The following is a 14472-nucleotide window of genomic DNA, read 5'->3' as shown; positions in this document are numbered from 1 at the left end:
CGGTGGGGGGGGGGGCGGTGCGGGCGGAATTCAGCTTAACTTCCTTCCAGGGCCAGGAGGGGGCGCCTTTTCTAATTCGCCCAAAGGCAAGGTATATGCGGGCGGTCGCTTGGGATGAGCAAAAATGGCTTGAGCCAGGAAGAGATACCGTGCTTCTGGGCATACTTACAGATTTCTTTTCATGTACATGCAGAAGAGAAATGTAATTAGCACATCAAACCTGTGATTTCACAGACAGCAGTGCTTAGGACGAGGCTAAGAGGGAGCCCATTCATAGGTAAGCAACGTCAGGCAGATGCACAGGTAACTGATACTAGGCAAATGACACACACTGGTGGACTGTGGACACTGAAGCTGGGGAAAAGCTAGATCCAAACAGCAAAACAACTCGGAGGGAACTGGAGGAGTGGAATCTTTTGCCTCCTTATCAACGGCCAGGGCTCAGTCCTTGATTCCCTTTTCCCCTCTGACTACTCGCTCTCCGTTGACCATCTCAACCAGTGTCATGGCTTCGTTTACTGCTTCCCTGCTGAAGACTCCCATGCTTGTCTCGGACCCAATCCTTGTCCCTGAGCTCCGGGCTTCTATATCCAAATGCTGCATCCACTTGGATGACTCACTGGCATCTCAAACTAAGCAGGCCCCAAATTGAGCTCCCAATCTCCTCCCCACGATCTTCCCAAGCTGCTCTCTTAGCAAATGGCAGCTCGGTCCTACCTACCTCAGGACCTTTGCACTGGCTGTTCCTGCTGTGTGGAATGCCTTCCAGATAGTCCCATGGCTCCCCACTTCATCTCCAAGTTTCAGCTCAAACCTGCCCCCCAGCACTCCTGACATCTCGACTCATTCCACCCTTTTTCTATTTTTTTCCATAGCACTTAACACAGCTAACATACTATATAATTTTCTTATTTCTTATCCTTATAAGCTGTTGTCTGTCTTCCCCAGCTAGAAGGTAAGCTCCATGGGGGCAGGACCCTTTAGTGTTTTGTTCCCTGACAAATCCCCAGCAGTTTGGCCTGGCATATGGTAGTGCTCAATAAACATTTGTAGAATGAATGAATGAATGAATGGAGTCTGGCATAAGAGAGAATGAACCAGGTTCTGTGGTGGTTTCGACTTAACTGCATCCAGGCAGGGGCAATGATGTCCCCATTTTCTAGATGCAGAGCCCCAGGCCCAGAGAAGTGAAGCTGCCTGCCCTGGGTCACACAGCCAGGATGGACAAGAGCCAGGGTTCAAACCCAGGTTTGCCCAGCAACAAAGCCTGAGCTCTTCGCCCAACTTGATGGTCACATATGGAAGGAGAAAAGAACATTCCCAGGCTCCCTTGTTTTCCCCGCAAACTGTCACCCTCCCAGCCTCCCCTTTCCCCACTGGCATCCCTTACACCCACCCTTGCAGGTGACATACCAATAGACTTTTGCCGGAGCATAAGCCCAGGTCCTGGAGGCAGGTAGGAAGGACGTTCATAACTTGGCTGGGAGCGGTGGTGGGGATCAAAGCTCGACTTTGGGTTGGCAGTCAGAGGAGGAGAGAGAAAAGAGAGCAGAGAAAAATCAATCAGGGCATGAAAATCCATGGATTCCCCACACAGCCATCCTCCATTCCTTCCCCAGCCTCTGCAGGAAGGGAGAGGGGTGTGAAGGAGATGGAAGGGAATTCTGGGGTAGGGAAAGGTTTCTGAGTCCTGACAGCAGCAGCGGGGAGAAAGAGAGGGGGAAAACGTCAGATTATCAACTGAGCCTGTCTGCTCTGCTTCCCAAGCCGATCATTAATCTGGGCACTTTTCTCCACCCCTGCTGTCACTGCCCAGGTCCAAGTTACCACCACTGCCTGCCTAGATGATGGCAGTAGCCTTTTCCTTGTCTCCTGGCTGCCCCCCTTGTCCTGCCACCCATTCCTGGTCTGCTTTCCACGCAAGAGTCAGAGGGATCTTTCTAAAAGAAATTCTGATCATGTTATTGCCCTGCTTAAAATCCTACAGTAGCATCTCACATCAGTTAGGAAGCGATCCGAGTTCCCAAGTCTGGTCTTCAAAGCCCCTGTGGTAGACACTGCCTGTGCCCAACCAGATCTCCTCAGCCAGGATGCTGTGCCCATCCCCAGCCACTGTGTCACCTGCCTGCAACACTTGGCTGCCCCTTGCTCTGAAGAATCATTCCCCCTCCAAAGGAGTTGACGTGCCCAAGCTGTTACATGCCCCCACTTCTGGGAGCAGCCTGCAGCCAACTGACAGGAAGGTCTAAGGAAGGATTATCTCCATCCTGCAATTCACACTCCCGAGCTCCCCAAGGGACCAGGCTGAAGGCAAACTCCAGTGGGGACCAGGGTTGCTGACTTTCTCTGCAGCCCATCCTGTCTCTCCCATGCCCTTACAGGTTCACCCTTAGGAAATCGTTGTCTCAAGCATCCTTATCTCAGGCTCTGATTTTAGATTAAGAATCACGGTGATTTAAGACACCGTGTATATAGCCCTTGCCTGTATCTCCCACTCTGGTCCCACCACGCCCACCTTTTCTTGCTCCTGCAGTGCCGCAAGGTTCATCCCTGCTTTAGGACACTTACAAGTCCTGGATCTTCTCTCTGCAATGGTTTCCTCCCAATCATCACCGATTCCTTTCCATCTTTATGTCCTCTGCTCAAATATCCCTCCCAGTCACTGCCTACTGCATTTCCCTGTCCTGTTTTCTTCATGACACTTCTCTCACTTCTTGCTTACTGTCTGTCTGTCTTCCTGGCGAGAACGTCAGCTCCCTGAAGACACCAGACATTATCCCAGGCACCATGGGTACAGGGTCAAGGGCCCACGATACTTTTAGGGGAAATGTTTTAATTTCTTTTCCAATAGGAGGGAAAAATAATTATAATTCAGCCTGGATAATATTCAGCTTTGCATCAACACAGTCATAAAACTTTGACCTTTAACTTTTTTTTTTTTTAGGAAGGAGGGGCAAAACCGCCAAACGCCCACAGAAGTCATAATGCAACCTTCCTGAGGGCAGTGATTTTATCAGTCTGGTTCACTGCTAGGTCCCCAGTCCCCAAACAGGCCTGATGTTCTATAAGCTTGTGTCAAATGAACAAGCCAATGTCAGGCACTCTCGGGCCCTGACTCCCCTGCTTCTGCCAGGTGGGCCCCATGTGTCTTCCTTCTCCGTTTTTGAGACCAGAAGTTCATAGAAAGGAAGGCCTCTTTGGATGGGGTCCCCACTTTTGGGGTGTGACCCTAACTGCCCTTACCTCCCCACCACGCCCCCTCCTGTCCCCCTGCTCTAACCACTCCCAGTTCTCTGAATTCCCTGTGCTGTTTCTCAGCTCAGAGCCTCAGCATCCACTGTTCCCTCTGCCTGGAAAATCCCTTCCCCGCTCTCTGCCAAGCGAAAACTGCTTGTCATCCTGGCCCCCACCCTGGCCTGGCCACCCCCTTCCTCTAGCCCTGCATTTCCTAATCCAGTGGCCACTAGCCATTCAGATGTACATTTCAATTAATTTGAATAAATTTAAATAAACTGAAGTTGAAAACTCCCTTCCTCCATTACACTGGCCACATTTCAAGTGTTCAATTGTCACTCATGGCTGGTGGCTGCCATACTGGACAGTGCAGATGGAGAACATCTCCATCCTCACAGAGAGCTCTAGCGGACAGTGATGCTCTAGACCTTCATAGAATGCACCTGTGCTACCCCTCTCACTGCCCTCACCTTGGACTGGGACTATTTCTGTGTTTGCATCATTCATTCATTCCTTCCTTCCACAGATATTTATGGAGCACCTGATTCATGCCAGGGGCTGTTCTAGATGCCGCAGATGCAGCCGTAAACAGAACAGACAAAAGTCCCTGCCCACGTGAAGGGCGGGCAGACCATAAACAAAATAAATTTGTAAAATACGACGTGGGTCAGATGGAGGTAAGCGACAGAAGAAAGGGAGACTATAATTTAAAATCAGGCAGTCAAGAAGACCCCGCTGAGAGGGTACAACCTGAGCAAACTCCTGAAGGAAGCAGCCAGGGATGTATCCAGGGGAAGAGTATTGCAGGCAGAAGGAGCAGCAAGTGCAAAGGTCCTGAGGTGGGAGTGAGCCTGCTGTGTTCAAGGAATAGTTAGGAAGCCAGTGTGTCTGGAGTGGGTGAGCCAAGGGCTGAGGGGTGGGAGATGACATCAGACAGCAGGGTGACACTGGGTGGGATCTGGTAGTTTCAGATGTCTCCTCCCTGGAAAGCCTTCCTTCTATTCCTCTGCATCATAATTTCCTCCACCTATCCTAGGTTAGAGTTATTACAATTATTTGCTTACTTGTTTATTGTCTGTCTCCCTGGGCATGTAGCCTACCCAATACCCATTCTACTCTTCTTCTTTGGTAAGAAAACCCCAATCTTATTTGGCACCTATTTCCCAGCCTCCCTTGTGGCTAGGTGTGGTCATAGGACTAAAGCCGGCCCAGATGCATAAGTAGAAGTGTTGTGTGTTACTTCTGGGAAGTCTCATCAGAGGTAACCCAAGAAGCAACAATGTGCCCTCCTTTGCACTTCTGCCTTTTCACTCTTCCTTGTTCCTGCTACCTGGAATGCTGGTGCAATAGTTGGAGCTCCAGCAGCCTCTTGGACTATGAGGTGACTTTGTGGCTAGGGTGAGAAGAATTCTAGGTCTTCAAGACCATGGAGGCTGGCACACCTGCCTCAGACTCCCTACTCCAGACTTGTTCAAGACGACAGAGATATAAGCATTTGTTTGTTCAAGCCACTGTTATCTGGGGGTTTCTCTTATATACAGCAGAACCCAATTCCGCAAAATACCCCCACTCCCCCGCCAGTGTCAATTCTCTAAGGGAGGTAACTTTGTTTGGCTGGTTCCCTCCTATACTCCCAGGGCCGAGCAGCAGGTCCAGCACATAGTAGTTGCTCAATAAATATTTGTAGAATGAAGGACACCTTGACAAAATGGGGGGAGCACCCTGATGACGTAACCCTAGTCCTGTTCCTTTGAGAGAGTGATGGGGAAGGATCACAGTGACAGGGGAAGGGTCAGAGTGATGGGGAGGGGACAGAATAACAGGGGAAGGGTTAGAGTGATAGAGGAAGGGTTCCCCTAGCTGAAGAGGGTCCAGACTCAAGGGAGAGGCGTCATATTGGCACACTGGCAGAAGACCTTCTAAGTGGAAAAGAGGGATCAAATAATGGGTTAGCTTGGCACAAGAGGGATCATAGTGACAGAGGAGATGTCTGACTGACAGAGGAGCCATAATGGCGTCTGAGGAGGCTAGGAGTGACTGCCTAAGGGGTGGACGGACTCAAGGTGAGACAGGCTGACCTCCCTCAACAAACGGGGAGCGGTCTCTCCCGCGCAGAGGGGGCAGCCAATCAGAGTCTGCCAGGTGCGTGTGACGTCACCGACTGCCGGGCAGACTCCTCCCCAGCGAGTTGACCAGAGGTCCCGCCCTCTTCCTGTGCCACCTCGTGGGTCGCTGTGGGTCTGGTGCCTCCATGGCAGAGTGTGCCCTGGTGCTGTGCACAGGCTAGAGGCTGAAGATGGGCTGGGAAATTCGCGTTAGGGAGCCAGCCCCTGAAAGGGGTGAGGGGGAAGAGATTGGAGGGGGAGACACATGGAGAGACAGAGCAAGACAAAGACAGAGGTGGGGAGACAGAGGCAGAGATGGGGCTCCAGAGGTGTAGGGGAGAGACAGGAGGGGACATGAGACAGCCATGGGGAGAAAGAGGGACCCAGCAAGGCAGGGAGAAAAAGGCAGTCCTGAGAGATTCTGCCATGGAGAGGGCCAGAGCTACCCTAGGAGGGAAAGAGACATGTCCCGGGAGGGGAAGAGGCAGAGGATGCAACCAAGATGATATGGTAAAAATAACCACAGGGAGAAACTGAGTCCAGAGAATGGCTGAAACCAGAGCCCAGACCACCCAGACCAAGATGTGGGAGGTGGGGATCAGGGGACCCCCCCCCCCAGGGCGGTCAGTCACCAGGTAACAGACAGTAGCCAAGAAAAGCAAAGCCACGCAGAGGGGAAGACAGACAGGTGAACTGCAGAGCCCTAGGAGGAGACAGAGCCCAAGAGGGGCCTTGACCTACAGCGGATCTGCCTGGGGTCTGCACCCTCACTGTTGGTGCAGTGGGTCCTCCCAACCCCCCTTAGGTTTTACGCAGAGGTGTGTTTTTCAGGGAGGGTTGAAATCTCTCCATCCTTAAGTTTTTAAACAGTGGCATCTTGCACAATCTTTTGCCCTGTCCACTGTGGTGCAGGTCCGTTAAAAGGAGGCTGGGGGGCCACACTGGGCTTCCACACTGCCCGCTTGCCCCCCTGGTTTAGGTGCAGCAGAGTCCAAGTGGGAGAGTGAAGAGGCGAGAGAAGCCGAAACAGATGGGAGATGGAGACCCAGATGAGAAGACCACCCACTGAGAGAGGCACGGAGATGCAGGAAGGTCACAGAGGGGTCCCTGTGTTGACTCAGGGGTTGAGAGAGATCAGGGTGGCTGGTGGGAGGTGAGGGCAGAGATGGGGGCAGAGAGAGCCCTCAACATGAGAGGGAGGGCTTGGGGGAGGCCCAGGGACAGACCCCAGGAGGGACAAGAAAAGGGGAGATGACCACTGGCCTCCAGGATCCAGAGGAAAGGGAGGCCCCATGAAGACCTCAGGTGTTTCATTTCTAGGAGATGGGGGCAGGCTGGCAGCTGGTTATACTATTGGCCAGTGTCTGGGCCCACCTGGGGGTGTCTTTGGAGCCAGGATCTTGTCTGTCCTGTAATGGAGGTTCATGCAGGGAGGGGCTGGCACCCTGGCACTTGGTGGGTACTCCATGCATTTGTTGAATAAATGAAAACAGGACTGGCCTTAATCTGTTACTAGAGACTCCGTACCGAGCCTGGAATGTTGTTGTGGGGTCTCTGGGGCGCATGCGGGGGTCACAGTAGGGTCTCCAGTTTGTTATTTTATGGCATGGGGAGGCTCACCATTCCTTGAGAGCCTCTGTGCTAGAAGCTGATCTCATTCAGTCCTCCTAAGAACCAGCAAGATTGGCTTTACCCCTATGTTACGGAACAGGAAACTGAGGCACAGAAAAATTAAAAGCGTGGGCCGAGCGACATAGTAAGTTAGAGGTGGTCAGGCTTTGGAGGCAGGTTTGCCTAGCTCTACTGCCCATGTACTTTTTTTTTTGGGGACAGGACTTTTTATATATATATATATATATATATATATATATATATATCGGAGTATAGTTGATTTACAATGTTGCGTTAGTTTAAGGTGTACAGCAAAGTGATTCAGTTATTCAGTTTTTCTGGTTCTTTTATATCACAGGTCATTACAAGATATTGAATATAGTTCCCTGTGCTATACAGTAGGTCCTTGTTGTTTATCTATTTTATATACAGTAGTGTGTATCTGTTAATCCCAAACTCTGAATTTATCCCTCCCCCTTACCTATGGACTTTTAATCCTTACACCGACCCTGGGGGGAGGTGGGCATGGAAGATGACCCTAATAGGCCCAGAGATTTCAAATTCCTCACAAAGCCAAGGATGGGTGTGAAGTGATGGCTCCTGCATGCAGGGCCCTCTGCCGAGCCCTGAGAAGTGGCCAAGCACCCTCTGCCTCTAAATCTGGGAGAAATTCTAGGAGTCTCGATACAAAATTTGCCACCTGCATTTCTGGCTCTTGTAAAAGTACTAGGGGGCTTCCCTGGTGGCGCAGTGGTTAAGAATCCGCCTGCCAGTGCAGGGGACGCGGGTTCGAGCCCTGGTCCGAGAAGATCCCACATGCCGCGGAGCAACTAAGCCTGTGCGCCACAACTCCTGAGTCTGCGCTCTAGAGCCCGCAAGCCACAGCTACTGAGCCCGCGAGCCACAACTACTGAAGCCTGCATGCCTAGAGCCCGTGCTCCACAACAAGAGAAGCCACCGCAACGAGAAGCCCGCGCACCGCAACGAAGAGTAGCCCCCGCTCGACGGAACCAAAGAAAGCCTGCGTGCAGCAACAAAGACCCAACGCAGCCAATAAATAAATAAATAAACAAAAATTTTTAAAAAGTACTAGGCCTTCTAGAATAGGTGGTTGAGCCCTTAAGAGGGCTATGGATAGATTTCAGGGGGGCCCTGCACGCTTACTTGGATGGGGAGAAAAACCCTACATCTTTATTTTCATTATTCTCCAACTAAAACACAACATTTTCTCAATTAAGGCTGTGGGCAACAGCCCACGTCAGTCTAAGCAAAACCTGTGACTGTATCCCCGACAGAAACCACAGGTATTTCTGTGTCCTTCATTGCAGAGGCTGCAGATTTCTCTAAAGAGTGTTTGTGCTTCTTAGGACTTCGAAATTAGAGTAGTCAACATCCAGCACCAGATCCTTCTGGCTACCACGGTGAAGAAAAGGCACCGACATTACTATATCGCAAATTTTGCTTTCAAAAAATATTTCGATAACTGTATTTCGGCGTAACTGGCTTCTTCTGTTATCTTATGTATTTTTTAAAATTTTATTTTTGGTTCAAGGGACTTGTAAGCTAACTTCATCCACTCACGAGAGCTGAACTCTGGGCTCGGGCTTGCACGGCGCTCGTGAGGCTACACCCTTCCACTGTCACTCCCCGTGGTTATGTACTGTTCTTGACCCTTACGAATTATGTTTTATTTTATGCATTTATAAGCGTTATTATGAGGACTATGCCAGCCTGCCAAAGGGGTCCATGGTCCCGCAAAAGTCAAAGCACCCAGTTTTAGAGTCAGTGGTCCCTTGGTCACCAGTGGTGGGTGTGGCCTGTAAAAAGAGGGAGTCAGAAGGTGGGGTCAGAGGGCAGGGCCTGGGCAGAGAAGAAGGAAGTGCTGAGACAGAGGTAGGGCCCCGTGTGGCCTCTGGAGGGGGGAGGGGGGAAAGCACTGGCAGTGCTGGCGGGGGATGTGTCCCCATGAAGGGGCCCAGTCCAGTGAGGAGCGCAGCCAGGAAGAGACCAGCAGGTCCCCACCCGAAGAGCCAGGGCCGTGGCTGGATCACGGATCCAGCTGCCTGACTGCCTGGGGTTGAAATCCCGGCTCCCTCTCTGAGCCTCAGTTTCCCTTCTGTATCACAACCGAGTGTACCTCCCAGGATGATTCCAAGGAATGAATGAGATAAGCCACGTAAAATCGTAGTGTCAGAAATGTGATCAACACCCACTATAGGTTAGCAGGCAGAGCGCAGACAGAGATGATAATTAATATTTTAATAACTACCACTTGTTGAGCACCTATTATTATGTGCTGTGCCTGGGCCAGGGAGCGCCACCCATGACACCGTTTTACCTTCCCTGAGACCCCTGAGGTGGGATGGAGATGAACAGAAAGAGCTGGGCAAGAGAGGATGGAGAGTGGAGGGAGGTGAGAGAGATGGGATCTGGGGGGACAACAAGGAGGAAGAGGATGGGCTGAGAGGAAAGGGGACGCCCAGAGTGGGGAGAAAGGAGGGAACCCCAGGAAGCGCGGTGCCCCGTAGGACGGGCATTTAACACGGGGGAGTCAGGAAGGATTTGCAAGGAGAGAGGTAAAGGCTCCAAGTTGCCCTGTGCATCCCTCAAGCTTCCTTCCCCCCAAGGGCCCAGTTCCCCAGACCAGGCTGCCTACCTCAGTGGCAAAGAAGCCTTTGGGTCGGTGTTTGCCCAGGGACGCGAGGCCACCAGGCCCAGGACTCTCACTTGCACTGATGGTCTGCTGAGCTGCCGCCAGAATTTCATCCAGTTTGTCTAGGGGGAGGCGGAAGAGGGGCGGAGAGCCAGAGAAATGAAGCTTGCTTTGGCCTGGCGCAGAGACAGAGCTGCCGGGAGCCCATTCAGTGTCTTGTGTGAACCAGCAAAGGGCACCCTTGTCTCCCTCCCGGTGGCCCGACGGCCCTGCTTGGAGACACAGTCTCCAGCCCGGCAGGCAGGACCCAGCGATGGGAAGGGGTGAGGGCGGTGAGTAGGACAGCCATCGTGAGAGGGAGGGTGGAAGGGAGGCAGAAGGTAGTGCGGAGAGGCTCAAAACAGGGGTGGGAACTCAGACTCATGATGGCTGGGGCCAAGTTGAGGCGTGAAGGTGATCAGTGCGGGGGTGGCTGAAGGGGGCGCGGGCCTGGAGAGGGATGGAGCGGATGCGGCACCCCAGGCGGTGTGGGGGGCAGCCCAGGGAGCAGGGCCATCTTACTGAGAGCCATCTGATACACGGTCCGCTTTTTCTCCATGCTGGGCACCGGCGCAGCTTGCTGCTCGTACTCTGTGGGCAAAGGATGCGGATGAAGCCCAGGGGCGCCCCGGGAGGGCGGGGCGGAGCGGGCTCGGCCAGCGGGCGTGGCCAGCGGGCGTGGCCAGCAGGCGTGCGCAAGCGCGAGTGGGGCAGTGAGGGGCCGGGATGGGGGAGGGGCGAGTCCGCCGGCGGGATAGGGTCGGGGGCCCTCCCGCCAGTCCTGTGCCCACTCACCACTCTTCTTCTTCCAGGGCGAGACTAGCCCGGGGGAGAGGCAGTAGAGGAGCGAAGAGTTAGGACTTCAGGGGGAGGCGAGGGGCCCCCTTTCTGGAACGCCCGCCTCCCTCAGGGCCCTGGGGTGAGGGCGGTCAGCTAGCTGCCTGATCCGCCCCCGGCAGGGGAAACAGCCCCGCCTGGAGGGAGGGGCTCGCCTTCCTTTCTGTTAGTGGGAGTGAGGGGAGCTGGTGGAGGGAGAGATGGAGAATGGCGGTGGGGTTCAGGTGGAACAGAGCGAGAGGGGCTAGAAAGGAAACAGGGACCCGCAGAGAGGAACGTACGGACGCAGAGAGAGACCCCGACACAGAAACAGATGTAAGAGGACGAAGGACAGTCGGCTCTCAGACGCCCTTTCCCAGCGACGCACACGCAGGCCAGAGAGAGTCTGACCCATGGACGGGGGGACAGGACCAGGACGAGGACCCCTGGTCACTAACAACACTAACAAACTCAAGGGACGGTCCAGCCTCCCTCTGCCCCTTTCCGTCCGCAGCACCTGGGCCCCAGCAGCCCCGCAAGCTCACCCATCTCCTCCAGCTCTGAGGTCATAGACTTGGAACGCAGGGAGATGGTTGGAGGCGGGAGCCGCTTAGCCTGCGGCGGTGCTGGAAAAACGAGCGGGGTCAGGCATCAGTACCCTGGAAGGAAAGCCCGTGACCATCCCCCCACCCCCCACCCCGTTCACCCCCGCGGCGCTCCCAGAGCTCGGAGAAGAGATGCCATCCGCATCGGCATGTTGAGCCCTCACTCAGTTCCTCTCCAGAGGGTCCTGAACCAGCAGCCCTGGGGGAGGGTGGGGACCATTGGGCCATTAGGGGTCCCTGAGGATTGTAGTCTAGTAGCAGTGGGGGACCCGGGCCTGGCCACACAAGTGGGGGGAGAAGCACCTTTCTTATGAACAGCCTCATCCATGTCCGGGTGCCGGGTGACCATCACCACCTTGACCATCAGCGTGTTGCCCCCTTGGCGGATCATGTTCACCACCTGTCGGTGGCCGACCTTCACCACATTCTGCCCGTTCACCTGTGGCACAGACACCCCCCAGAGCACACCCAATAGGTGAGGGGAGGGATGCTTTCCACTTCAGGGTCCCCATCGAAGTGGCCTCCTCCTGCCTTGCCCTGTATGTGGCACTGTCGGTCACCCTTCTCTCCCCTTGACCCTCCTCTACCTTGCAAGCCCCCAACACTCTGTTCCTGTAACTCTCCTGGCCTCAGGGTTGGGGAAGGGGCTGGGCCCACCCTATTTGCCTCTCTCTCCCTCCTTGCCCTCCAGCATTGTGTGTGTGTGTGTGTGTGTGTGTGTGTATGTGTGCAAGCGCGTGCCCTGGGGGGGGCGGGGAACAGCTCTGTCATCTGAGATACTTCAAAAAGGCTTTCAGATGGAGTCACTGAAGAAGCAGAGGCTGGCTGCGGGGCCGGGGGGGGCGGGGGGCGGGGTTTGGGAAGCTTTGGTGTCAAAGGAGAATCTGGATTTGGGCAGCCGCATCCTGGCATACATCACGAGGGGTCTGAGGATTTGTTGCTAGGGGCCCAGAGGAGAGCGCGGTGTCTGTGGAAGGCGGGCCAGGGTAGGGTCTTTGGAGAGGCCTTTGGGGTTGGGGGCCGGGACTCACCTCAATGAGGAAGTCTCCCATTCGCAGTCCCGCTCGCCACGCCACGCCGCCCTCGTCCACCGACTCCAAATACTGCAGCGCCGGGAAGGCCGGGGTGGGGGTGAACTCCTCGATGGGGGTCTGCGCTGCAGATGGGGAGGAGCCGGCGGGGTCGGAGGGGAGGGGGTGGAGAGGCCGAGCAGGGGATGGGGCTCAGACCCAAGTCACGGAGGCCTCACCGTAGCTGTGGGACCAGCACCCTGGGGTGGGGTGGTGGGCAGGCTGGGGTCCCTTTCCCTGTCTTCCCCCCTGGGTCAGAGAGCCCTTCCCCCGTCCCCTCCCCGGCCGCCACTCACCCTTGGCCCCCCGGAGCACGAACCCAAACCCCTCACTGTCCTTCTTCTGCAGCAGAACTGTCTTCTCCTTGATGATGTAATCACTGGCGGGGAGGGTGGGGGAGGGGCAGGGGTGGGGCGGGTGGAAAAGGGATCATGAGACCCAGAGCCCGTGCCCCACCAGCCACCTGGTGACCTGAGCCCAAGCTCCAGAACCAGTCATCCCCGCTCCGAGGAGCTTCCTCACCCACTCCACGTGTGTATGCTCGCAGCAGCCCTGACAAGCCTCCCCCTCAGAGCCCAGAGCGCTCGCTCTCCCACTCAGTCTTTCCTCATTCATCCATCGGTGCATCCATCCACCCATCCATTCAGCAAAGCACAGTGTGAGGAATGGGGAGCTAAACTGCCGGATCAACAGACAGCCTGGCTGGAGTCCCTGCTGTCCACTTTCTGTCTGTGACCTTCAGCCCACGCCTTTAACCTTTGGGGCCTCAGTTTCCTCATCTATAATGCGGGGCAATAACAGGCTTCACCTGATGGGGTCGCTGTGGAAGTTCCCTATATATAGTATACATAGTATTCGGCACAGGGCTGGGTACCGTAGCACATGCGCAATAGAATTCATTCGCTGTCTTCGGTCAAGTCTTTTGGTCTAGAGGACACGTGTACTTGGATAACACCTCTCCCAGCTCCTTGACCATATATATGCTACAGTAACAACTCCCCAGGTCCCCACACATATTGTAACATTGCTTATTCAGCATCGTCCAATATGGTGCCCGCTAGCTGCCTGTGTCTATTTATATGCAAATTCATTAAAATTAAATTGAAGAATTCAGTTCCTCAGTCTCACTAGCCACGTTTCCAAGTGCCTGGCAGCCACATGCGGCGAGTGGCTACCACGCTGGACAGCACGGATACAGAACATCTCCATCGCCGCAGAAAATTCTAGCGGACAGCGCTGACATCTATTTCCCGGTATATCTCAAATGTACCTCTTTCATGCAGTCGGTAGATTCTAGCAAAATGTAAACTGCGTGTGAATATGTGGATGGTCCCCAGTAAGGCCACCAAAGCCCACCAGCACATTTAGGCAAGGCTCACATACCCAGCAAAGTTCAGTTAAACTCAAACCTATTCCGTGTATCTCAACAGCCGCCCGGGGCTCACTCAGATAACAGCCCCAAACCCTAGACGTCACCACTGCGTACATCAGGATTACACATCCATTCCATTCCAGGCACCCCAGTATACAGCAGGAATACCCAGACGCCCTGGCTCCAGGCGCCTCAGAATACCCACAATCACCCCCACCCCAGAGCCACCAGAACACGTGCCTTGCTGCATCTTGCAGTCAGGTCAGAAACCCGGCCCAGCACACACACAGACCCCCTCATCGTACCCCAGTAATATCCACGGGCCCTAACACACTCCAATAACAGCCAAGCACGCTCCCTGCGCACTCCAATTACCTACCCCCAGAGATCTGGCAAAACAGCCCTCCACGAATACTCCAGTATATTTCAGTAACACCCCGACACATCCCAGTATGCTCCAATAATAACTCCCCTTCACTTTGATCTCGGTGTATTCCCATAACACGCCCCCTGAACATAAACCAGCACACGCCAATAAAACTTAAGGTGCTCCTACTGTATTTCGGTGCCACCCTCCCTCCACACACACAAGCACGCCAGATACTCCCACGACCCCCCATGACATCCACTGTCAAATCCATACGTCGGTACCGTAGGGACGGTGTTCTGCACATCCCTGCTCCCACCCTCCTTATTATAACCTGGTGGGTCCAACAGCAGGCATGCACATGTAGACACAGCCCACAACTGCCCTTGCTCAAGGTTCACGATGGTCCAGTAAACGCGTCTACACCATACCCGCTATGTCTTTCTGACCTTATATTCAACCCAGGGACCGGCCACCTTTGTAGCTGGGTAGAGGGGATGTTGGAAGAGAAGGAGGGAAGGGGTTGAAAGGGACGGGGGAGGGGAGGGGAGGAAAGAGGCAAAGAAGCCTCCAAGAGCAAGTGGACAGGGCTGACAGGAA

General features: G+C 54.3%; 1 protein-coding gene across 1 annotated transcript in view; it reads right to left on the bottom strand.

Moving 5' to 3' along the window:
• The window catches only part of SHANK1 (SH3 and multiple ankyrin repeat domains 1), a 45029-nt gene that overhangs the window by 6420 nt on the left and 24137 nt on the right, over positions 1 to 14472 (bottom strand). Inside the window, exons 14-20 of the mRNA XM_089902208.1 lie at positions 12430 to 12512; positions 12095 to 12219; positions 11367 to 11502; positions 11004 to 11084; positions 10165 to 10233; positions 9607 to 9725; positions 1414 to 1510 (exon numbers count right to left, since the gene is read on the bottom strand). Of these exons, the coding sequence (XP_089758334.1) occupies positions 1414 to 1510; positions 9607 to 9725; positions 10165 to 10233; positions 11004 to 11084; positions 11367 to 11502; positions 12095 to 12219; positions 12430 to 12512 (710 nt within the window). The remainder of the gene's footprint in view (positions 1 to 1413; positions 1511 to 9606; positions 9726 to 10164; positions 10234 to 11003; positions 11085 to 11366; positions 11503 to 12094; positions 12220 to 12429; positions 12513 to 14472) is intronic.

Source organism: Delphinapterus leucas, chromosome 20, assembly GCF_059928025.1.
Source record: "Delphinapterus leucas isolate spDelLeu-1000000601 "Yukka" chromosome 20, BTC_Dleu_Yukka2, whole genome shotgun sequence".
Classification (NCBI taxonomy): Eukaryota; Metazoa; Chordata; class Mammalia; order Artiodactyla; family Monodontidae; genus Delphinapterus; species Delphinapterus leucas.
Note: the sequence above shows the minus strand (reverse complement) of the source record. Positions and strands in the feature narration are given on the sequence as shown.